The sequence below is a fragment of the Balaenoptera musculus genome, chromosome 2 (genome assembly GCF_009873245.2).
Source record: "Balaenoptera musculus isolate JJ_BM4_2016_0621 chromosome 2, mBalMus1.pri.v3, whole genome shotgun sequence".
NCBI lineage: Eukaryota > Metazoa > Chordata > Mammalia > Artiodactyla > Balaenopteridae > Balaenoptera > Balaenoptera musculus.
The window spans coordinates 116,225,779-116,249,986 of NC_045786.1; the positions used below are offsets into that span (position 1 = coordinate 116,225,779).

The 24,208-nt window shown below is 35.5% G+C and overlaps 1 protein-coding gene across 12 annotated transcripts in view; it reads left to right on the forward strand.

Moving 5' to 3' along the window:
* Positions 1 to 24,208, forward strand: part of MIA2 (MIA SH3 domain ER export factor 2) — a 106,426-nt gene that overhangs the window by 33,485 nt on the left and 48,733 nt on the right. For 9 of the 12 annotated variants that reach the window (XM_036844612.1, XM_036844615.1, XM_036844613.1 and 6 more), the window contains 6 exons: positions 7,312 to 7,443; positions 11,442 to 11,463; positions 11,552 to 11,640; positions 21,474 to 21,545; positions 23,129 to 23,155; positions 23,714 to 23,824. In XM_036844612.1, coding sequence (XP_036700507.1) covers positions 7,312 to 7,443; positions 11,442 to 11,463; positions 11,552 to 11,640; positions 21,474 to 21,545; positions 23,129 to 23,155; positions 23,714 to 23,824 — 453 coding nt within the window. The remainder of the gene's footprint in view (positions 1 to 7,311; positions 7,444 to 11,441; positions 11,464 to 11,551; positions 11,641 to 21,473; positions 21,546 to 23,128; positions 23,156 to 23,713; positions 23,825 to 24,208) is intronic. The other 3 variants (XM_036844614.1, XM_036844616.1, XM_036844622.1) reach the window with 1 other exon arrangement.

Here is a 24,208-nt window from a genome sequence, read left to right on the forward strand (position 1 = left end):
CCCTCTTAGAACTGCTTTTGCTGCATCCCATAGGTTTTGTATCATGTTTTCATTGTCATTTGTCTCTAGGTATTTTTTGATTTCCTCTTTGATTTCTTCAGAGATCCCTTGGTTATTTAGTAACGTATTGTTTAGCCTCCATGTGTTTGTGTTTTTTACATTTTTTCCCCTGTAATTGACTTCTAATCTCATAGCATTGTGGTTGGAAAAGATGCTTGGTATGATTTCAGTTTTCTTAAATTTACTGAGGCTTGATTTTGTGACTCAAGATGTGATCTATCCTGGAGAATGTTCCGTGCGCAGTTGAGAAGAAAGTGTAATCTGCTGTTTTTGGATGGAATGTCCTATAAATATCAATTAAATCTGTCTGGTCTATTGTGTCATTTAAAGCTTGTGTTTCCTTCTTAATTTTCTGTTTGGATGATCTGTCCATTTGTGTAAGTGAGGTGTTAAAGTCCCCCACTATTATTGTGTTACTGTCGATTTCCTCTTTTATAGCTGCTAGCAGTTGCCTTATGTATTGAGGTGCTCCTATGTTGGATGCATATATATGTATAATTGTTATATCTTCTTCTTGGTTTGATCCCTTGATCATTATGTAATGTCCTTCTTTGTCTCTTGTAACATTCTTTATTTTAAAGTCTATTTTATGTGATATGAGTATTGCTATTCCAGCTTTCTTTTGATTTCCATTTGCATGAAATATCTTTTTCCATCCGCTCATTTTCAGTCTGTATATGTCCCTAGGTCTGAAGTGGGTCTCTTGTAGACAGCAAATATATGGGTCTTGTTTTTGTATCCATTCAGCAAGCCTGTGTGTTTTGGTTGGAGCATTTAATCCATTCACATTTAAGGTAATTATCAATATGTATGTTCCTATTACCATTTTCTTAATTGTTTTGGGTTTGTTTTTGTAGGTCCTTTTCTTCTCATGTGTTTCCCACTTAGAGAAGTTTCTTTAGCGTTTGTTGTAGAACTGATTTGGTGGTGCTGAATTCTCTTAGCTTTTGCTTGTCTGTAAAGCTTTTGATTTCTCCATTGAATCTGAATGAGGTCATTGCTGGGTAGAGTAATCTTGGTTGTAGGTTCTTCCCTTTCGTCACTTTAAATATATCATGCCACTCCCTTCTGGCTTGTAGAGTTTCTGCTGAGAAATCAGCTGTTAACCTTATGGGAGTTCCCTTGTATGTTATTTGTCATTTTTCCCTTGCTGCTTTCAATAATTTCTCTTTGTCTTTAATTTTTGCCAATTTGATTACTATGTGTCTTGGTGTGTTTCTCATTGGGTTTATCCTGCCTGGGACTCTCTGTGCTTCCTGGACTTGGGTGGCTATTTCCTTTCCCATGTTAGGGAATTTTTCGACTATAATCTTTTCAAATATTTTCAAATATTTCTGTTTCCTTTCTGTCTCTCTTCCCCTTCTGGGACCCCAGAAGGAGAATGCGAATGTTACCGCATTTAATGTTGTCCCGGAGGTCTCTTAGGCTGTCTTCATTCCTTTTGATTCTTTTTTCCTTATTCTGTTCTGCAGCAGTGAATTCCACCATTCTGTCTTCCAGGTCACTTATCCGTTCTTCTGCCTCAGTTATTCTGCTATTGATTCCTTCTAGTGTAGTTTTCATTTCAGTTATTGTATTGTTCATCTCTTTTTGTTTGTTCTTTAATTCTTCTAGGTCTTTGTTAAACATTTCCTGCATCTTCTGATCTTTGCCTCCATTCTTTTTCCGAGGTCCTGGATCATTTTCACTATTGTTATTCTGAATTGTTTTTCTGGAAGGTTACCTATCTCCACTTCATTTAGTTGTTTTTATGGGGTTTTATCTTGTTCCACCATCTGGTACATAGCACTCTGCCTTTTTATCTTGTCTATCTTTCAGTGAATGTGGTTTCGTTTCACAGGCTACAGGATTGTAGTTGTTCTTGCTTCTGCTGTCTGCCCTCTGGTGGATTAGGCTATCTAAGAGGCTTGTGAAAGTTACCTGATGGGAGGGACTGGTGGTGGGTAGAATTGGCTGTTGCTCTGTTGGGCAGAGCTCAGTAAAACTTTAATCTGCTTGTCTGTTGATGGGTGGGGCTGGGTTCCCTCCCTGTTGGTTGTTTGGCCTGAGGCAACCCAACACTGGAGCCTACCCAGGCTCTTTGGTGAGGTTAATGGTGTACTCTGGAAGGGCTCACGCCAAGGAGTACTTCCCAGAACTTCTGCTGCCAGTGTCCTTGTTCTCACGGTGAGACACAGCCACCCCCCCCCGCCTCTGCAGGAGACCCTGCAGCACTAGCAGATAGGTCTGGTTCAGTCTCCTATGGGGTCACTGCTCCTTCCCCTGGGTCCTGATGCGCACATTACCTCGTGTGTATCCTCCAAGAGTGGAGTCTCTGTTTCCCCCAGTCCTGTCGAAGTCCTGCAGTCACATCCCGCTAGCCTTCAAAGTCTGATTCTCTAGGAATTCCTCCTCCTGTTGCCGGACCCCCAGGTTGGGAAGACTGACATGGGGCTCAGAACCTCCACTCCAGTGGGTGCACTTCTGTGGTATAATTGTTCTGCATTTTGTGAGTCACCCACCCAGCAGTTATGGGATTTGGTTTTATTGTGATTGCGCCCTCCTACCGTCTCATTATGGCTTCTCCTTTGTCTTTGGATGTGGGGTATCTTTTTTGATGACAGTGTCTTCATGTTGATGATTGTTCAGCAGTTAGTTGTGATTCCGGTGCTCTCGCCAGAGGGAGTGAGAGCACGTCCTTCTACTCTGCCATCTTGAACCAATCTCGCCTCTTCTTCCATCTTTCAATATATTTATGTGTTTTAATCTAAAGTATGTGTCTTGTAGATGGCATATAGTTGGAACGTGTTTTTTTTTTTTAATTAATTTATTTATTTTATTTCATTTTTGGCTGCGCTGAGTCTTCATTGCTGTGCACGGGCTTTCTCTAGTTGCAGCGAGCGGGGCTACTCTTTGTTGTGGTGCACGGGCTTCTCATTGCGGTGGCTTCTCTTGTTGTGGAGCACGGGCTCTAGGCGCTCGAGCTTCAATAGTTGTGGCACGTGGGCTCAGTAGTTGTGGCTCACGGGCTCTGGGGCGCAGGCTCAGTAGTTGTGGCACACGGGCTCAGTTGCTCCGCGGCATGTGGGATCTTCCCGGACCAGGGCTCGAACCTGTGTTCCCTGCATTGGCAGACAGATTCTTAACCACTGCGCCACCAGGGAAGCCCAGAACGTGTTTTTTTTTTGTCCATTCTTCCAATCTCTGCCATTTAATTGGACAGTGTAGCCCATTTACGTTTAATATAATTAGTGATACTTCTGCCATTTTGCTATTTATTTTCTGTATTTTTTAGGTCTTTTTTGTTTCTTAGTTCCTCCATTTCTTTTGTGTTATATAGATGTTTTCTACTGTGCCATTTTAGTCCCCCCCCCCCCCCCCCGCCGCCTTAACTGTATGTGTTTGATTTATAATGATTTACTTTGGGTTAATCCACCTAATGTCAACAACTTTGCTTCTATATAGTTCCATCCTTGCATTCTATATGCTGTTTTTGTTACAATTTACATCTTTATGTGTTTTACATCCAACAAAATAAATTTCTAATTTTGCATTATGCAATTGTGTTTTAAATCAGATAGAGAAAAAGGGAGTTATAAACAAAAATGTGTTTATAACCCTGCCCTGCTTTTATTTAGAATGTTAGGCTAAGCCTAATATCTCATAAGGCTGCTGAAACAAGAGTGAAACATTTAACTAAACCTTTACTAAATGGTTGTATACTGAGGGGAAAAAAAAAGAAACCAGAAGAATAAGAACCAGACAGTTTAGTCTAATAATATACCTTCCTCTCTAGCCTCTGTCCCATTTTAGGACCTGGCATATATATATATTTTAATATTTATTTATTTATTTGGCTGCGTCGGATCTTTCATTGCAGCACATGGGCTCTTTGTTGTAGCACACGGGCTCTCTAGTTGTGGTGCGTGGGCTCTAGAGTGTGTTGGCTTAGTTGCCCCGCGGCATGTGGGATCTTAGTTCCTTGACTAGGGATTGAACCTGCGTTCCCTGCATTGGCAGGCAGATTCTTAACCACTGGACCACCAGGGAAGTCCCAGGACCTGGCATATTTTTATGTGCTAGGTACCATTTTAGCACCCATCCTTACCCCTACCTTCCTCAATGTCTAGGTCCCAAGAGAGAATGACTGAAGTAGAAATAGTTGTTTTACCAGCTTAAGATCAGATACTGGTTTCCTTTTAGAGGTCCTCTCCCCTTATCTGGATGATTGGCTTTGGGAATGATCACTTCCCTCACCACATTAAGGATGATACCATAACTATTTGCAGGAAGCTTTCCCGTTTCAGTAGAACATAGACTGTATCAGACAGTCTTTCTGTATAGTGACCCCTCCAGGACATCCATGTAGATTTGTCCAATAAACTAGTATTATAAAACTCAGAGTTGGCGTCACAGATTTGTGAGTTATTAGCATAGTGGTTTTAGTGTTTAGTTTCCATTAAAACAATGTAAATGGATAAAATGAAAAGAGTATGTTTTTAAAAGTGTCTGGAATGTAACTTGTTAATAAATGTGGAATTAGTTGCTGGGTAGATGGATGAATGAGTGAACGAATATTAACTGCTCCTTGTGAGGTAATTATTAATTTTACAGATCCTGTTTCATCTTGTTTGGGTTGAACTCTTATTCTGCCTTAGCTCTTTTTAGACCATTTGATTCTAAAGCTCTTTTGATACCCTTTTAAAGGGAGAATTATTATTAATGATTACAAGTTTACGTTTTTTGTAAAGTAAAATGATTTAAGAAAGAGATATACTAAGAATAGTTTTCAGCAAACTTGATTATGAATAATGAGTGAATCAGTGCCCCTTTTAAACTTTTTGTTGGTTTATCACTAATTACAGGAAAAAATCTCTTTATGTAAAGTGGAAATTATTTTTTAAGTTTTATGTCTTGGAGAGTGTAGGTTCATAAAACTTTGCATTACAGTCAAGTATTCTCAGGGCCTGTATATTGACATCTTATTATGTTGTTTTTATTAATATAATATTTATTTGAGGTAAAATGAAAAATAATTTTAATTTAACCTTACTGTATTTTGTCAACTTGATTAACTGCTTCTTTTAAGTTACTTGGTGTAGAATTCCTTTAATACTCACGTTTGGGAGTGGAATAGGTTTTAAGTGTTCCGTGATTAATCACTACCATATTGTATGGAGGATTACCTATTACTTCTAAAATTTAGGACCAGTTTATCAAATCATGTGTAATTGTGTATTGCATTATATTTATTGATGTTTGATAAATTTGGTTATTCTTTCTATGCTTTTGTGAGATAGGGTTCTATATTTTAGTTAAAATTTAAGGGTGAAAAATCTCCATGAGAAAACCAGCATAATTAAGACCTGAGCAATGGATTTGAGATCCATTCTTGAGACTCAGATTCTTTGCTATTCCTCAGTCCACCAGATCCCACCAGATTCCACCAGCTCAAGGCTTTAACCTAGAATTTACCATCTCCTTTTAGAATAGAAGGACTGATAAAATGTTATTGGATTTAAGAAATATCACTATACTGAAGATAATTACATGTTTAATATGAGAGATGCTTTTAGAATTGTCTCTTAAAGTGTTGTAGTGTTGTAAAGAAATCATTCCGATTATTAGATTTTTGAAGTGATGTGCATTTTATGTTTTGACATAGTTAGCTGAAAGTAAGATGGTTGGAGAATATGTAAACTGTAAAGAAAGCATCTTTTCTTCCCAGTATTGTGGTCAAATGCCTCTTTTTCTCAGAGGCAGAAATAGATTTTTTTTTTTTTTTTTTAAATCACTGGTTGTTTCTAGCGATGTCACAATTCTGTGAGCTGGTAACAAGGGTAATGTAGGGAGAGGCAGAGGCAGAGATCAGGGTAAAGGGGTATTTTTTTTTTTTAGAAAAGGTATAATCAGGTTTATTTAACACAGGTTAATGAACTGTGGATAGCTTATATGGGTCAGAGTTACAAAAAAGATTTTGGAGAAGAGAATAGATATTAAAAGGTATTTTCTAGATAGAAGGGGCCTAAAAAGGGAAGATTTGCTGTAGCGGTTTTGGGTTGAACCCTGGAAAGAATCAGACTTGAGGTTGTTCTTAAAAAAGGGTATTTTTCCCCCCCTCACCCCCCCTGCTTTTCACCTTTTTATGTGATTGAATAATATGTGGGGCCTGGCAACAAAGAAAAAATAACCTCATTGGATGACAGTGAATAATGAACTGACCCAGAGAAAGATGAAATACAGAGGCAACTGCAAAAGCCTTAAGCTGTTTTGTGCTGAAGACTTGTTAGGGAGAGAAATAATGTGGAAAGGCTGTGGTTATAGGATCATGGTCTTTGGAGGAGGGCTAATAGAAACAGCTACCTTTACTGAGTACCTGTCCTCCATATTCATACAGCATTATTCCCATTACAGATAAGAGAAGGGAGCCACAGAGGTAGGGTAGAAGGATTCAAATTCTAAACCCAAGGTTTCATCAGTGGTTTTCAAACTTTAATAAAGCAGCAGATCCATTTTTTTTCCCCCATAGGGAAATCTTATATGGAGCCCAGTATACTATATGGAAAAAGCCTAAACTGGTTGAATCAGGGTAAGAGCACCTGATTCAGCTTCTTTCTTTGGCCTTCTTTCCTCTTACTCTCATTTTCAGAAGCTCCGAGGCATCTCTGTAGAACTCTGGTTGGAAAATCATTACATTTCACCATACTACTTTCCTTCATCCCTTGGTGATAGTGGTTGAAAATTGCCAGAAAAATACCCTCTGATACCTGCTGTTTGGTGATAGTCTGGTACCCATTTCATGAAAAGGTTGTTAATAGTATTTACATGTAAACTTGTACTTATGTTTGTGTCTTAATCTGTTGGAGCTGCTATAACAAAATACCATAGACTGGGTGGCTTAAACAACAAACATTTTTCTCACAGTTCTGGAGGCCGGGAACACCAAGATAAAGATGCCACAGATCTGGTGTGTGGTGAGGGCACACTTCTGGTTCATAGTCTTCTCATTATAACCTCACGTGGTAGAAGTGTCAAGGGAGCTTGGAGCCTCTTTTCTAATGTCACTAATCCCATTTCTGAGGGCTCCACTCTTATGACCTAATCACCTCCAAAAGGCCCTACTTCCAGATACCATCACATTGGGGATTAGGTTTCAACATAAGAATTTTGGGGTTGCAGGGGGACACAGAAAAATTCAGTGTATAGCAGTTTGTAATCAACACTTTTTATCAAAAGTGTATTTTTAAGAGGTTAATTTTCTTTGTCTTGAAGGTTGTCGCAGCATTGCCTGAAGATATGAGACCAGGTTCTAACTTCTATGGTTTTCCATGGGAATTAGTGATATGTGCAACTATTGTTGGATTTTCTGCTATTCTCTTGTTTTTGTGGAGAAGTTTTCGATCGGTAAGTAACCAGTGCCCTATATACTAAGAGAATGTTCGTTCTGTCTTCATGTTGAACAAGTAATATGAGAAACATATCTTTTGTTTTAAGGAAACAGGTTATTGTTATGTGGGCTACTCATGTTAATGTGTGGTTATTGGAAACTGAATATGGATTTAGAGGAATTTTTTAAAGTGTAAAAATTAAAATAATTCTCTGTAGGAGTATTCCACACTAATACTAAAACCCTACCTCTATTTCTTTCCTTTTTTTTAAATTTTTATTGGAGTATAGTTGATTTACAATGTTGTGTAAGTTTGAGGTGTACAGCAAAGTCTACCTTTATTTCTTACTTGCTTATTATTTGGGGTCTGTGTTTATTTTTAACAGTATACTAAACATCTGTGAATATACCACCCAACCTGGAATCAAAGACATTGACTGTCACCTATATTTAGGTGATCCTCCCTCATTTCATCCCCCTGCCTCCCTGTACTAGAGGTAATCCTGTTCTGGATCCTGTGTTAATTATTCCCATGCCTTAAAAAAAATTTTTTTTTGGTCATATGTACACAGATCCTTCAGAAGTGTAGTAATTTTGCTTAGTCTCATGCCATATGTCATGTTTTGGAACTTTTTTACTCCATCCTATATTGCTAAGATTCATCCGTATTTTTGACCCATTTTGATTGTTTTAAGAATATACTACAATTAATTTATATATTTTATGGTCTTGGGCCTTTGAGTTGTTTCCAGGTTTTTTTCTATTACAAATAATGCTGCTGGGTAGTTTCTTATACTTGTCTCCTGTTGTATATTTGTAAGTTTCTCTTGGGAATATACTAAGTGTGAGATTACTGGGTTTTATAGTATATTGGAAGTTCTGCTTTTAAAACGTAATACCAAATTCTTTTCCAAATTGTCTGTACCAATTTATACTCACAACAGTAGTATATAAGAGGTCCTAGAGATCCATTTGATCTGTGTCATCTCCAACACTTGTTATTGTTGAAATTCTTTATTTTTGCCACTTGAATGGTATCTTAACCATGGTTCTGATTTGTATTCCTTGATCACTAGTGAGGTTGAAAACTCAGTAAATTTATTGGCCATATGTATTTTTTCTTCAGGGAAATATTTATGTCTTATACCCATTTTTCTTTTCAGTAGTTTGTTGTTTTCTTTTTTATTTGTAGGAGTTCTTTATATATTCTTGATGATATCCTTGTTGATTATCTATATTGCATATGTCCCAGTATGAAACATCTTTTCATTTTTCTTAAGGTGTTTTCTGATGAGTAGAAATTCTTAATTAAAACAGTTTTCTTTTAGCACAGAATTGCTTGATCCATCTTGAGTTGATTTTTTCTTTAGTGTGGGGTAAGGAGTTGGTGTAACTCCCCACTCCCCTTCCCCCGCAATATAACCTTTTTCCCAGCTTTGTTTATTGGATAGTCTCCCTTCTTCCCATTCATCTGCCATGCTACATATGAGAGTTCCACATACGTGTAGACTTTTTCTGTGCTCTTTATTCTCCTGATTATTATTGAAAGCAGATACTTGTGTATCATTCTGTATCCATCCATTATTAGGTCAAGCTTGCTAATTGACTAATTTGTGGTGTTCATGTATTGCATATCCTTGCTCTTTTTTTGTTGTTGTTTCCTTCATCTTTCAAGAGTGAAGAGAAGTTGGCTGAATTCCACTGTCATGATGGATTTATCAGTTACTTTCTGTAGTTTTGTCAATTCTTGCTTTACATATTTTGAGGATATTTTGTTAGGTGGATACATGTTTAGAATTGCTATATCTCTTCTTGGTGGATTGAATCTTTTATCAATATCTAGTGACCCTCTATAACTCTTGCGATGCTTTTGTCTTAAAGTCTCTTTTCTGATGTTAGTATAGCCAGGCCAATTTTCTTTTTGGTAATATTTCATGTGTCTTTTTCCATCCTTATATTTTCCAGTCTTTCTGTGGTCTTTTACTTAATGTATGTCCTGTATGAATTTCTTTTTTTATTTTGTTGGAGTATAGTTGATTTACAATGTATTAGTTTCAGGTGTACAGCAAAGTAATTCAGTTCTGTATGAATTTCTTTTATATAATCTGGAAATCTCTGTTTTTTCACTGAGTTTAGTATATCTACATATATTATGATTATTGATTACTGATGTATTTGGACCAGTTTCTTCTAGCATACTTTATTAATTTGTTCCACTTTTAATGTTTCTTTTCTACATTTGTAAGTAAATCTTCCTTCTGAGAAAACAGAAACCTTATTTTTAGCATACTCTCTCACATCCCTTGGTCTCTTTCACTTTCCAACCCCCTTTCATATTGGTATAATCTAGAATTTTAGTTCTAAAAATATTTCCTTTTCCATTTCTTTGTTTTTTACTTTCTCCTCCACCCCTTCTCCAGTCCTCAAGACAACAACAAATATTACCAAGATATTTGATCACCCGTAATTGACATACCTCTTTCAGGGACTCCTGAATTTAATTCTTCCCATATTTGAATACTTCTTTCTAGATTGTTTTCAGTGTTGGTCTTTGTGTGGCAAACCTTTTGTACGCTTGAGGATGTTTGAATTAAGTCTTCACGCTGAAATGGTAATTTGTTTGATATAAGCATTCTGCATCCAAAGTTCTATCCTTTTACTTCCTTGTCTTTTTACATCTAATGTTACTTGTTGAAAGGCCTAGTGTCAATGTGATTCTTATTCATTTGTAAGTGATCTGTTCTCTGTGGAGGCTTTTAATTTGATACCCTTATTTCAATGTAATGTGTTCAGGTTTGATTTTTTTTTATTTCTTTAAATTCTCTTGAATATTTAAATATGAAATCTTTTATCTTTTTTAATTCTGGGAAGTTCCTTCTGCATTTTACATTTTTTTTTTCCTCTTTGGGACTATTATTTTTTTTAAGATGTTGGCTCTTCTACTTCTCACTTCCCTCTTAACTCTTTTTTCCTTTTTTTTTTTAATGGTTTACTATTACCTTTTGAGATAGTTTCTGAATCTGATGTTTCAGTTCACTAATTGTTCCTCATCTATACCTACTATATTGTACCTTGACTTCTTTAAAAACTTTATTTATTTTATTTTTATTTTATTTTTGGCTGCCTTGGGTCTTCATTGCTGCACGCGGGCTTTCTCTAGTTGTGGTGAGCAGGGGTGACTCTTCGCTTTGGTACGCGGGCTTCTCATTGCGGTGGCCTTTCCTGCTGTGGAGCACAGGCTGTAGGCACGCAGGCCTCAGCAGTTGTGGCTCGTGGGCTCAGTAGTTGTGGCTCATGGGCTCCAGAGTGCAGGCTCAGCAGCCATGGCACACGGGCCTAGTTGCTCCGCGGCATGTGGGATCTTCCCAGACCAGGGCTCGAACCCGTGTCCTCTGCATTGGCAGACAGATTCCTAACCACTGCACCACCAGGGAAGCCCTGTACCTTGACTTTTTAATCTTGTTTTATTTAATTTTATTCCTATATATCTTCTGTAGATCATTTAAGTCCCCACTGTTTTCTCTACTTAGATTACCTTAGTCCTAAACGTGATCCCCTTATAAATGGAATTTTTCCTTCATTGTTTGAGAGAGAGGTTAAAGAAGAAAAATTTTTTTACTTTATAGTCAGCAGATCCATGGCCGCACGGTAACATTTTTCAAACTGTGTTATTTTGGATATTTACTAGGGGAGATGATATAGGGGCTTCCTTAAGTAGTTTGTTTTAGGGTCAAATATGTTTGAGGAGCAGTGGGCTAAATGAAATGAAACAGATATCTTTAAGGTAGACTTATTTCAGAGCCTTAAATATGCTAATACACAGTGTGACTCTTCAGTAGGAGGACTTTCATATGTATTTTTCTCATTGGAAATAGAACACTTTTTGGCGAACTTACATTTATACTAAGGCAATAACAAACATTTTGTTTTTAAGTTGGCAGTAGAAGTTAAATAAATTATATGTGCTTGAATGTGTGTGTGTTTTAATGTAATTTTTGTTAAAAATTTGTTTCAGGTTAGAAGCCGGCTTTATGTGGGTAAGCTCTTTTTTCTATTTTAGATCTCATCATTGTTGTTTACAATTAAATCAACTTAAAAACATGATAGTATTAACTCTGTTTTTAGGAAGAGAGAAAAAGCTTGCTGCAGAACTTTCTACACTGATCGAAGAAAAATGTAAACTACTTGAAAAATTTAGTGTTGTTCAAAAGGAGGTAAGATGTTTTTGAAAATGTTGACATTCATGTTATAATCAGAAGACTTGATACTTTTCAATGCAGCTACTTCTGTGTAAGTTGAAGATCACTCATACTTTGTTTGCAAAGTGTGAGACTTCAGTAGCTTTCATATTACCAGTCTAAATTTTAACCACTGTGGTAGGTGCATAGTGATGTCTCATTGTGGTTTCAGTTTTCATTTCCCTGACTAATGAGGTTAATCACCTTTTCATGATTACTGGCCATTTAGATATCCTTTTTGTCATGTTGCTTAGTTTTTTTTTTCTCACATTTTAAAAAGTATGCTTATCTCTCTTTTTGCTTTTGATATGTAGGATTTTTTCCTATATTTTGGATACAAGTCCTTTGTCAGATATATGTATTGCAAATATCTTCTTCCACTCTGTGGTTTGCCTTTTTATTTCAAATGGTGTCTTGGTAAGCGTAAGTTCTTAATTGTAACGTAGTCTAATTTTTCAGTCTTTTCTTTATGATGACTGTTATTTGTTTCCTACTTAAATTTTTTTTTGTGTACTCAAGAGTATGAAGATATTCTTCTGTGTTATCTTTTAGAAACTTAATTTTTTTACTCATTTAGTCTTTGCATTAGTTTGCTAGGACTGCCGTAACACAATACCACAGACTGGGTGACTTACATAGAAATTAATTTTTTTCACAGTTTTGGAGGCTAGAGGTCCAGGATCAAGGTGTTGGCAGGTTTGGTTTCTTCTGAGGCTTATCATTTTGACATAACTGGTCATCTTCTTGCCCTGTCCTCACATTGTCTTTTCTCTGTTCAGGTGCATGTTTCTGATGTCTCTCAGTGTGTCCAAATTTCCTCTTCTTGTAACGGCACCAGTAAGATGGATTAGGGCCTATCTTAATCCAAGGGGCTCATTTTAACTTAACAACCTTTTTTAAAAAAAATTTTTATTTATTTTTGGCTGTGTTGGGTCTTTGTTGCTACCCGCGGGTTTTCTCTAGTTGCGGCAAGCAGGGGCTGCTCTTCGTTGCAGTGCGCTGGCTTCTCATTGCGGTGGCTTCTTTTGTTGCGGAGCACGGGCTCTAGGTGCGTGGGCTTCAGTAGTTGCAGCATGTGGGCTCAGTAGTTGTGGCTCGTGGGCTCTAGAGCGCAGGCTCAGTGGTTGTGGCACACGGGCTTAGTTGCTCTGTGGCATGTGGGAATCTTCCCGGACCAGGGCTTGAACCCGTGTCCAGACGGATTCTTAACCACTGCGCCTCCGGGGAAGTCCTAACTTAATGACCTTTAAAGGGCTTGTCTCCAAATACAGTCACGTTTTGAGGTATTGGGGCTTCAACATATACATTCTGAGGGGAAACAGTTCAGCCCTAAATTAATCAGTCTTTAATCCATCTGGAATTGAATCTGTGATGGTGTGATTGGTGGTTAGTATTCAGTGTTTTTCATGTGGGTATTGAGTTTACCAGTACCATTTATTAAAAGACCATCTTTTCCTTTTCTGTAGTGTCGTAGTCTTAAGTCATGTGACTGTATATATCTGAGTCTGTTTCTATAATATTTTCTATTCTGTTGGTCTGTTTTTTAAAAAAAATATATCCTTTCACCAATACCATGCTTTTTATTTTTTTTAATTAAAAAATTTTTTTTAAACATCTTTATTGGAATATCATGCTTTTTAAAGTCTACCTAGCACATCTTGGTATCTGACGGTATAAACCTCCAGGTTTGTTTTTCAAGATTGTCTTGGCCATCTTGGCACTTTGTCTTTTTGTGTAAATTTTAAATCACTTCATCAGTTTACACATGCACACATACACATAGCCTCTTAGGAATTTGGGATTGCATTGAATATACAGATTAATTTGGAGAGAATTTACCTTTTTACAGTGTTGAGTGTTTATCCGTGGGCTGTGGTATATCCCTCTATTTATGTCTTTAAAATTCTCTCAGTATTGTTCATACATTTTTGTGTTGAGGTCTTGTACATCTTTTCTTAGATTTATTCCCCAGTATCTGATGATTTTTGAAACTATTATAAATAGTATAGTTTTTTTAACAGGTTTTTTGGGGTATGATTCACATACTATACTGTTTATTTAAAGTGTACAAATGAATGGCTTTTAGTATATTCACAGAGTTGTATGTCCACCACAAAATATTTTCAAACATATTTTTTACACCCCAAAAAACCCCTGTACCTCTTAGCTGTCACCCTTCACCCAATCTCCCCTACTCGTAAGCCCTAGACAGCTTATCTACTTTCTGTTTCTATAAACTTGCCTACTCTAGATTTCATTTTACATAAATGGAATGATACAACATGTGCTTCCTTGTGACTAGCTTTTTAAACCCAGCATAATGTTTTCAGATTCACCCATGTTGTACTATGTATCAATACTTAATATCTTTTTTTGCCAAATAATATTCCCTACCACAATTGATATATCCATTTTTCAGGTGGTGGACATTTGGGTTATTGTACTTTCTGGCTGTTATAAATGATGCTGTTGTGGACATTCTTGTACAAGTTTTTGTGTGGATAGATGTTTTAAATTCTTTGAGGTATATACCTAGGAGTAGAATTGCTGGATCTATATTTAACTTTTTTTTTTTTTTTAGAAAGGTAATTTTAAATTTTATTTATTTATTTATTTATTTATTTATTTTTGGCTGTGTTGGGTCTTCGTTTCTGTGCGAGGGCTTTCTCTAGTTGCGGCGAGCGGGGGCCACTCTTCATCGCGGTGCGCGGGCCTCTCACTATCGCGGCCTCTCTTGTTGCGGAGCACAGGCTCCAGACGCGCAGGCTAAGTAGTTGTGGCTCACGGGCCCAGTTGCTCTGCGGCATGTGGGATCTTCCCAGACCAGGGCTCGAACCCGTGTCCCCTGCATTGGCAGGCGGATTCTCAACCACTGCACCACCAGGGAAGCCCTATATTTAACTTTTTGAAGAACTGCCAGATTGTGTTTCACAGTGGCTGTGCTAGTTTATATTTCCACCAGCAGTTTGTGAATGTTGCATTTTCTCCACATCTTTCCCAACACTTGTTTTTTTTTGGCCATGCCATGCAGCATGCGGGACCTTAGTTCCCCAACCAGGGATCGAACCTGTGCCCCCTGCAGTGGAAGCATGGAGTCCTAACCACTGGACCCCCCGGGAATTCCCTCCCAACACTTGTTATTATGTCTTTTTGATTATAGCCATCCTAGTTGATGTGAAGTGTTGTCTCAATGAGGTGTTTTTTAATTTAATTTAATTTTATTTTATTGAAGTATAGTGGGTCCACAGTGTTGTGTCAGTGAGGTTTTAATTTGTGTTTCCCTGATAGCTAGTGATGAACATCTTTTCATTTGCTTATTGGCATTTATATATTTTCTTTGGAGAAATGTCTACTCAGTTCCTTTGCCTATTTTTATTTTTAATTTTTAAAAATTAATTAATTAATTAATTTATGTTTGGCTGCGTTGGGTCTTTGTTGTTGCACACAGGCTTTCTGTAGTTGCGGTGCACGGGGGCTACTCTTTGTTGTGGTGTGCAGGCTTCTCATTGCGGTGGCTTCTCTTTGTTGCAGAGTGCAGGCTCTAGGCGCGCGGGCTTCAGTAGTTGTGGCATGCGGCCTCCGTAGTTGTGGCTTGCGGGCTCTAGAGTGCAGGCTCAGTATTTGTGGCACATGGGCTTAGTTGCTCCGTGGCATGTGGGATCTTCCCAGCCCAGAGCTTGAACCCGTCTCCGCTGCATTGGCAGGTGGATTCTTAACCACTGTGCCACCAGGGAAGCCCCCTTTGCCTACTTTTTTTTTTTTTTTTTTTACTTTTTAAGAAATTAATTTATTTGAGTTGAGATATTTTTGAGGCCTACTTTTAAATTGGGTTATTTGTCTTTGTTATTGAGTTCTAACTTTATATATTATAGATGTGAGCCCCTTATCAGATATGTAATTTGCAAATATTTTCTGTTATTCTGTGGCATGTTCTCCTCACTTTCTTCGTGGTATCTTTGAAGCATAGAACTTTTTAATTTTGGTGATGCTCAGTTTATCTATTTTTTCTTTTGTTGGTTATGCTTTTGGTGTCATTTCTAAGAAACTATTGCTTAAAACAAGATCACAAAGATTTACATCTGTGTTTCCTTCTAAAAGTTTTATGCGATTAGCTCTTATGTTTAGATCTTTGATGTATTTTGAATTAATTTTTGTATATTGTGTTAGATAGGGGTCCAACTTTATTTTTGGCATGTGGATATCCAGTTGTCTTAGCACTGTTTGTTGACATGACTAATCTTTACCCATTGAATTGTTGTGGCATCCTTGTTGAAAATCAATTGACCATAATTGTGAGGGTGCATTTCTGGGCTCTCAGTTGTATTTCATTGATTTATATGTCTATCCTTAATGCCAGTTTCACACTGTCTTGATTCGTGTAGCTTTACAGTAAGGTTTGAAATTGGGAAGTTTAAGTCCTCCAACTTTTCAAGATCATTCTGAGCCTTTTGCATTTTCTATGACTTTTAGGATCAGCTTGCAATTTCTGCAGATAAATTAGCTGGGATTTTGATAGGGCTTATGTTGAATCAGTAGATCAATTTGGGGTTATTGCCATCTTAACAATATTAAGTCTTCTGATCCATGAATGCGGATGCCTTTCCATTTATTTAGGTCTTCTTTATTTCTGTAATATTTTGTAGTTTGCAGAGTATTAGGTTTACACTTCTTTTGCTAAATTTATTTCTAAGTATTTTATTCTTTTTGATGTTATTGCAAATGGAATTTTAAAAAAAATTTATCTTTTATTTGCTCATTGCTGGTATAGTGTTTATTCTCTTGTTATTTTCTAAACATTTATGGGACCTTTAGAGAGGTCTGCTCTTTTATTTCTGACATTAGGTTGATTGTCCTTCTTTCTCTCTTTGTCACCTTATCCTTGACAGTGGTTTATCAACTTTTTTAGTGTTTCCAAAGAACAACCTTTTGGCTCAGTTGATTCTTTTTACTTTATTTGCTTTCTAATTCATTACTATCTTTATTACTTCATTTTAAACTTTTCTTCGGTTTACTTGCTTTTCTTTTTTTATCACTTCTTGGGATGGATACTAAAATCATTGAGTTTTTAGCCTTCTTTTATAATTTCTGCATTAAAGTTATAATTTACTTGGCAAGTTTGGCTTTTATTAAAGCATCTTGTTAGTTTTGATATGTCATGGTTTCCTGATCATTCAGTGTAAAATATTTTAAAAATTTTATTGTGATATTTTCTTTGAAACATTGGTTATTTGTTAGGTTATTTATTAATTTCCTAACATATGGGGATTTCCCAATAGTTTATTTGTTATTAAGTTTCAGCCTAATTCTACCTAATTATGTTTAATTCAGAGAATATCCTTTGTATGATTTCGCTCCTTTATTTGTTGATACTTAATCTCTGGCTTTGCATAAGATTGATTTTGGTAAATGTTTCATATACAGTATAAATACATACATATTATTATCCTTGTGTCAACACCATACCATTTTATTTACTAGTTTATTGGTATATAAATATAAAAATTGTCACTTGTTAATTTTTTATTCATATCGTCTATTGGTTTTTGAAAGAAATATGTTAAAATTTCCCATTAAGATTGTAGATTCATTTTTCTCTTTTTTAGTTTTGTTATTTTTATGTATATTGAGGCTATGTTAGATGCATATAGATTTAAAATTATTTATTTTCTTAGTTAGATTGACCGTTTTATCATTATGAATACTCCTATTTTATTTGTAGTAATTCTTTTTTTTTTAAATTTTTATTGGAGTATATTTGATTTATTACAATGTAGTATTAGTTTCAGGTGTACACTAGAGTGAATCAGTTATACATATACATATATCCACTTTTTTTTAGATTCTTTTCCCATATAGGCCATTACAGAGTATTGAGTAGAGTTCCCTGGGCTATCCAGCAGGTTCGTACTACTTATCTATTTTATATATAGTAGTGTGTATATGTCAACCCCAGTCTCCAATTTATCCCTCCTTCTCCTTATTCCCTGGTAACCAAGTTTGTTTTCTACATCTGTGACTCTACTTCTGTTTTTTAAATAAGTTCATTTGTACCCCTTTTTTACGATTCCACACATAAGCAATATCATATGATATTTGTCTTTCTGTGTCTGACTTACTTCACTCAGTATGACAATCTCTAGGTCCATCCATGTTGCTGCAAATGGCATTATTTCATTCTTTTTAATGGCTGAGTAATATTCCATTGTATATATGTACCACATCTTCTTTATCCATTCCTCTGTTGATGGACATTTAGGTTACTTCCATGTCCTGGCTATTGTATTGTAAATAGTGCTGCAGTGAACATTAGGGTGCATGTATCTTTTCGAATTATGGTTTTCTCCAGGTACATGCCTAGGAGTAAGATTGCTGGGTCATTTTGTAGTTCTATTTTTGGTTATTTATTTATTTATTTATTTATTTATTTATGGCTGTGTTGGGTCTTCGTTTCTGTGCGAGGGCTTTCTCTAGTTGCGGCAAGTGGGGGCCACTCTTCATCGTGGTGCGCGGGCCTCTCATTATCGCGGCCTCTCTTGTTGCGGAGCACAGGCTTCAGACGCGCAGGCTCAGTAATTGTGGCTCACGGGCCTAGTTGCTCCGCGGCATGTGGGATCTTCCCAGACCAGGGCTCGAACCCGTGTCCCCTGCATTGGCAGGCAGATTCTCAACCACTGTGCCACCAGGGAAGCCCTATTTTTAGTTTTTTAAAGAACCTCCAGTCTGTTCTCCATAGTGGCTATACCAGTTTATATTCCCACCAACAGTGCAGGAGGGTTCCCTTTTCTCCACACCCTCTCCAGCATTTATTGTTTGTAGATTTTTTGATGGTGGCCATTCTGACCGGTGTGAGGTGATACCTCATTGTAGTTTTGATTTGCATTTCTCTGATAATGAGTGATGTTGAGAATCTTTTCATGTGCTTTTTGGCCATCTGTATGTTTTTTTGGAGAAATGTCTATTTAGCTCTTCTGCCCATTTTTTGATTGGGTTATTTGTTTTTTTTTGATAATTGAACTACATGAGCTGTTTGTGTATTTTGGAGATTAATCCCTTGTTGGTTGCTTCATTTGCAGATATTTTCTCCCATTCTGAAGGTTGTCTTTTTGTTTTGTATTTGTAGTAATTGACTTTGTCTGATATACAGTGTAACAATCCCAATTTTCACTTGGTGAACATTTGCGTGGTAGACCTTTTCCCATTATTTTACTTTCAACCTTATTATATACTTTTGTTTAAGCTGTCTCTTTTCGAAACAGCATACAGATGGGTTTTGCTTTTTTTAATCAATCTAAAAAAATCTTTTCAATTAATTAGATTATTTAGTTCATTTGCATTTAATGTAATTTCTAATTTATTAGGGGTCAAATCTACCATCTTAACTGTTTATTTTCTATTTGACCCACCTGTCCCATGTGGCTTTTTCTCTTCTCTTGTTTTCTTCTGCATTGAAATAGTCATTTATTAGTTCAATATTTTCTACATCAATGCATTTGTTAGTTATAGATTTTATTTTTTTAATAGTTACCTTAGAGATTACAACATGTATCCTTAATTTATTAAATTCTAATATAAATTTGTGCTGTTGCTACTTACTGGATAATGCAAAGATCTTAGAATGCTTTAATTCCACTTGCCCCCTTTTATCTAAGTGCTGTTGCACTATATATATATATATATATATATATATATATATATATGTATGTATTTTTTTCTTATTTTTAATTTATTTTATTTATTTTTATTTTTGGCTGCATTGGGTCTTTGTTGCTGCACGCGGGCTTTCTCTGGTTTTGGCAAGTGGGGGCTACTCTTTGTTGCGGTGCATGGGCTTCTCATTGTGGTGGCTTCTCTTGTTGTGGAGCATGGGCTGTAGGCGCACGGGCTTCAGTAGTTGTGGCTTGCGGGCTGTAGAGCGCAGGCTCAGTAGTTGTGGCGCACGGGCTTAGTGGCTCCGTGGCATGTGGGATCTTCCCGGATCAGGGCTCAAACCCATTTCCCCTGCATTGGCAAGCAGATTCTTAACCACTGCGCCACCAGGGAAGCCCTGTTGCACTATATTTTGACTTTATATTTATATAAACCTCCAAATCATTTTATTATTCTTTGAAACAGTCAAGATTCGTTTTGATTTATCCACACATTTATTTCCATTGTTCTTTATTCTTTCTTTCCTTTCCACCTTCTATCTGGGATGATTTTCCTTCCTCCTGAAGGATAGAGAAACTTCCTGGTCTTTTCTTTTCTGGAATATACTGTTGATAAATTCTGTTAGTTTTTGTTTGTCTGATAATGTCTTTATTTCTCCATTTTGTATAATGCTCTTTATAGAAGTCTGAGTTGGCAGTTATTTTCCTTAAGCACTTTGGACATCTCATTTTACTGATTTTTTTCCTTAGCATGTTGTTTGTGGGTCAAAGTCAGCTATAAGTTTTATTGTAATTTGGTGATCTTGTTTTGTATTTTTTCTCTTTCAATTTTAAAAATTGAGGTATAATTTTCATATAATAAAATGGACATTCTTAAATATGCAGTTCTGTGAATTTTGACAGGTATATTCACCCGTGAAGCTACCACTCCCATCAATACATAAAACATTTCTATCACCCTTATATTTCCCTTGTGCTCATTTTCACTCAGTCCCCTACCCTTGCCAGCAACCACTGTTTTTATTTCTATCACCATAAATTAGTTTTTGTCTGTTTCAGAGTTTGTATAAATGAAATCATACTCTTTTGTGTCTGCCTTTTTTCAGTTAGCATTGTATTTTTGAGATTCACTATGTTGTTGCATATATTAGTAGTTTTTTTTTTAACTTGAAAGTAAATTTGCATTACATCAACATCACAATTTTTTTAATCCATTTACCACTTAATATGGTTATTTCTAGCTTTTGGCTATTATGAATAAAGTTGCTATGATCATTCTATCTTTTTGTGTGTGGGGGGGGTATATGTTTTCATTTCTCTTTTGTAAATATCTAGTATTAGAATTGGTAGGTCATAGGGCAGGTATTGTATAACTTTATAAGAAACTGTCTGGCTACTTTTATGATTTTCTCTTTATCTTTGATTTTCAGCAGTGTTACTAGTTGTCTAGATGTGGTTTCTTCTATTTATCATCCCTGGGCTTCATGATGTTCTAGAATCTGTGGCTTAATGTCTTTCATTAGTTTTGTAGCACTCTTGATCATAACCTTTTCAAATATTGTTTTTGCTTTTTTTTTCTTCTCTTCCTGTAATTTTAAATACTTGTATTTTAGCTTTTTACTATATCCCATGTATCTCTTATGTTCTATTCTGGGTTTCTTATCTCTTTGTTCACACTTCAGTCTAGATGTTTTCTTCTAATCTAGCTTCCATTTTACTAATTGTCTTCATCTGTGTCTAATCATTTTTTAAACCATCTTAATTTCATTTATTTCCTTTTTCAGTTCTAAAGTTTGTGTGGCTCTTTTTGTAGTTCTTTTTTTCTGGTTTAATTATTTTGGTTCCTCTTACATATCAAGCTTACTTATGTTAATGTCTGAAGGAGAACTGTATTACCTGAATCCTCCAAGAGTCTGCTCTCTTGCTCATTTTTTTCTCTTGGTTGTCAGTCATATCTTGTTTTCTTGAATGCCAGATTATTCCATGTTGAGTATCAGTAATAGTATAACAAAAATTATAGTGGTAAATTTGAAACTGTGGGCAATGTTATCTTTCTGCAGTGAGGATTTACTGTTGCTTCTCATGGAATTAGTGGGTCATAGGGCAGGTGTAGTTTGGAATAAAATTTATGGCCCTTTTACTTAGAGTGTTGCTTTCTTTCAGTATGAAGGCTTAGAGTCATCTTTAAAGGATGCCAGCTTTGAGAAGGAGTCAACAGAAGCACAAAGTTTGGAGGTAAAAACAAATATTATAATTATAAAAGTTAGGGGAAAGGTTCTTAGTAAATAACATAAATTTCGAAAGTCATGTATCTTCTCAGAACTCACATTTCAAAGGAAATGTGAAAGAGCATCTCTAGATGTTAAAACTTAAGAAGTTAAATATAGGAAATAGAATATTAGTAAGTAGCATAAGGTATTTTAAAAATTTGAGCTCTTGTTGATAACTTGTTTTGAGTGAAGCATATTCAGTTCAATGTAATCTAGAGCTATATAGAAACTCTTTATTCTTCATTCCTGGGAAGTGTATTAAGGTAACCATTTCTTTTTTGACTCAGTTTGCTCTAGGAAGGAAAAATAAGATTTATTTTCATAAATTTAGGAATAGTTGGCAATGAAAAATTATGTAAGTTCAGGCAGTACTTGCCTTTACCTCATACCAATGTATTAGGAGCTGACTAGAATTAGACCAAAGATTTATGTTATACACAGTGGTGTGCTGGTAAATGTTTTAACAACTGACTCTTTAAAAAGCAGGAGCCTTTATTTGTAGCATTTGCTGGGTTCTGTTGTGTAAATATTCCCACCTTGACCAATTTCAAGGTACCAACATGATGCCACTGAATGTGGACTTTGGAAGAGATATAGAGTCAGCTCTCCTGAGTGAGGTATGATTTAGGTAATAGTAAGGAAGGAAACTGTGATAATTTGTCATTTAGCTAAGCTACGACAGATTAGGGTAAGTAATAGCAATTTCTTTAGAGATAGAAATGTTGTAAAAAGCATACTAATATTAAAGTAGAAAACAATGGACTTTGTACCTTTGTTGTACGAGTTCAGTCAGTTCAGCTTGGCAGTTCTCAATCACTGATGTCTGTAATCATCAGAAAGCATATGTATCATGAATCAGAATTTCCTAGTAGAGTCCAAAGGAAATTATAAATTGAATTCCAAATGACATTAATTTCTTAACCTTTTCTTTCTTCATCTGTTACCTATTAATATTCTTAAGAACTTGTTGAAATTGTTGTATTTTATTTGTTGACCCTCTGTTTTAACTGCTGTTATGGTAGTAATTTATTAGATTGATTAAAAGGGAATTTTATAAGGAATTTAGCATGCTGACAAAAGAGCAAAAACTGGAGAGCAAAAATATTTACTCAAGCTTTGTGATGTTGTGGATAAAATAAAACACACCAATTTATTCTCAGGCATTGAATTTATGTAATCTGGCCGTAAAATTAGCTAAATTTTTACTTTATAATGAATATTTTGGAAGTTTTCCTCTAATTTTAGTAATTTTTTTAAACATAGAGTGTTTATATTCAAGATTGGTAAACATAGTTGAATATAAACTATAATGTGATACAATTACAAAAATTGATGTTTGAATCTATAGATAAAATCAAAACAGTAGAGTAATTTTGATTCTACTCAGAGAATTCATATAATCAGATAGTCAAATTTGGGGAAATATATATATGCATATATATATTTATGTAAATGAGTTTTTTAACCAGTATGATATAGTATGTACTTGTGCTACTTTTATTTTGGCCCGCATTAAATTCTTTGATTCTTTTGGTTTTTTTTAACAAGTTTGTTGAAGGATCACAAATATCAGAGGTATGTTTATTACAGTATTTAAAATCCAATTGGAATAATCCAACAACTAATCATTTTAAATTAAAAAGGTCACAGAAAGTATGTCTTAATTCAGTGTAGAATATTATCTTGATTGTTTTTTGAATTTATTTTTTATTTTATATATTTATATTAAATTTGGTTTTTTTCTTATTGTTTCTTTTACAATGCTTTAGAGCAGAAGTTGGCAAATTACACTCTGAGCTCTCCATCTTTTATTGTAAATAAAATTTTATTGAAACACAGCCATGCTCATTCATTTACATATAGTCTTTGCTTTCTCACTACATATGCATATCACTTGAATAGCTGGGACAGAAACTGTGTGGCCTTCAAGCCTAAAATATTTACTTTCTGTCTCTTTATAGAAAAAATTTGCTGATACCTGCTAGTATGGCTGTTATTTCAGTGTTATAAAAATGAACAAATATATAAACTAGACTTATTTAACTTATAGTGTATGTATTTGATTACACTCACCTGATTTATCTTGACCAAAAATTCCCATGTCAGTCTTATAAAGTTGGCTTCCTCTTTTAGGCAGTCTGTGAAAAGCTGACTAGGTCCACATCTGAACTTGAGGATGAAATACTCATTCTAGAAAAAGAGTTAAAAGAAGAGAAATCTAAACATTCGGAACAAGACGAATTGGTAAGACTTTTGTGTTTGAGGAGACTGTAGGAAAAAGAAAGTTATTGAGTTTAAAAAAAATGATATGATATTGGTTAAAGTATTACATGCACTGTAAAAAAAAAAAAAAAAAAAAAGAAATCCAAAGAATACAGAAGGCTGTGAAGTGGAGAATAAAAATTTCCAGATCCACTAGCTCTTTTCATTTGTTAGAGGTTACCATTATTATGTTACATTTCTTTCATATTCTTATAGAAATTTTCTATTTGCACTATGGAAGTAGCTCACACAAATAATTTAAGTTGAAAAATCAAATACATAGTGGATTTTAAAAAATTACTCAAAACGTGTATTAAGAACTTTAACTTTCCTTTATTTGTCTTTCTATTTTAAAATCTGTCTTAA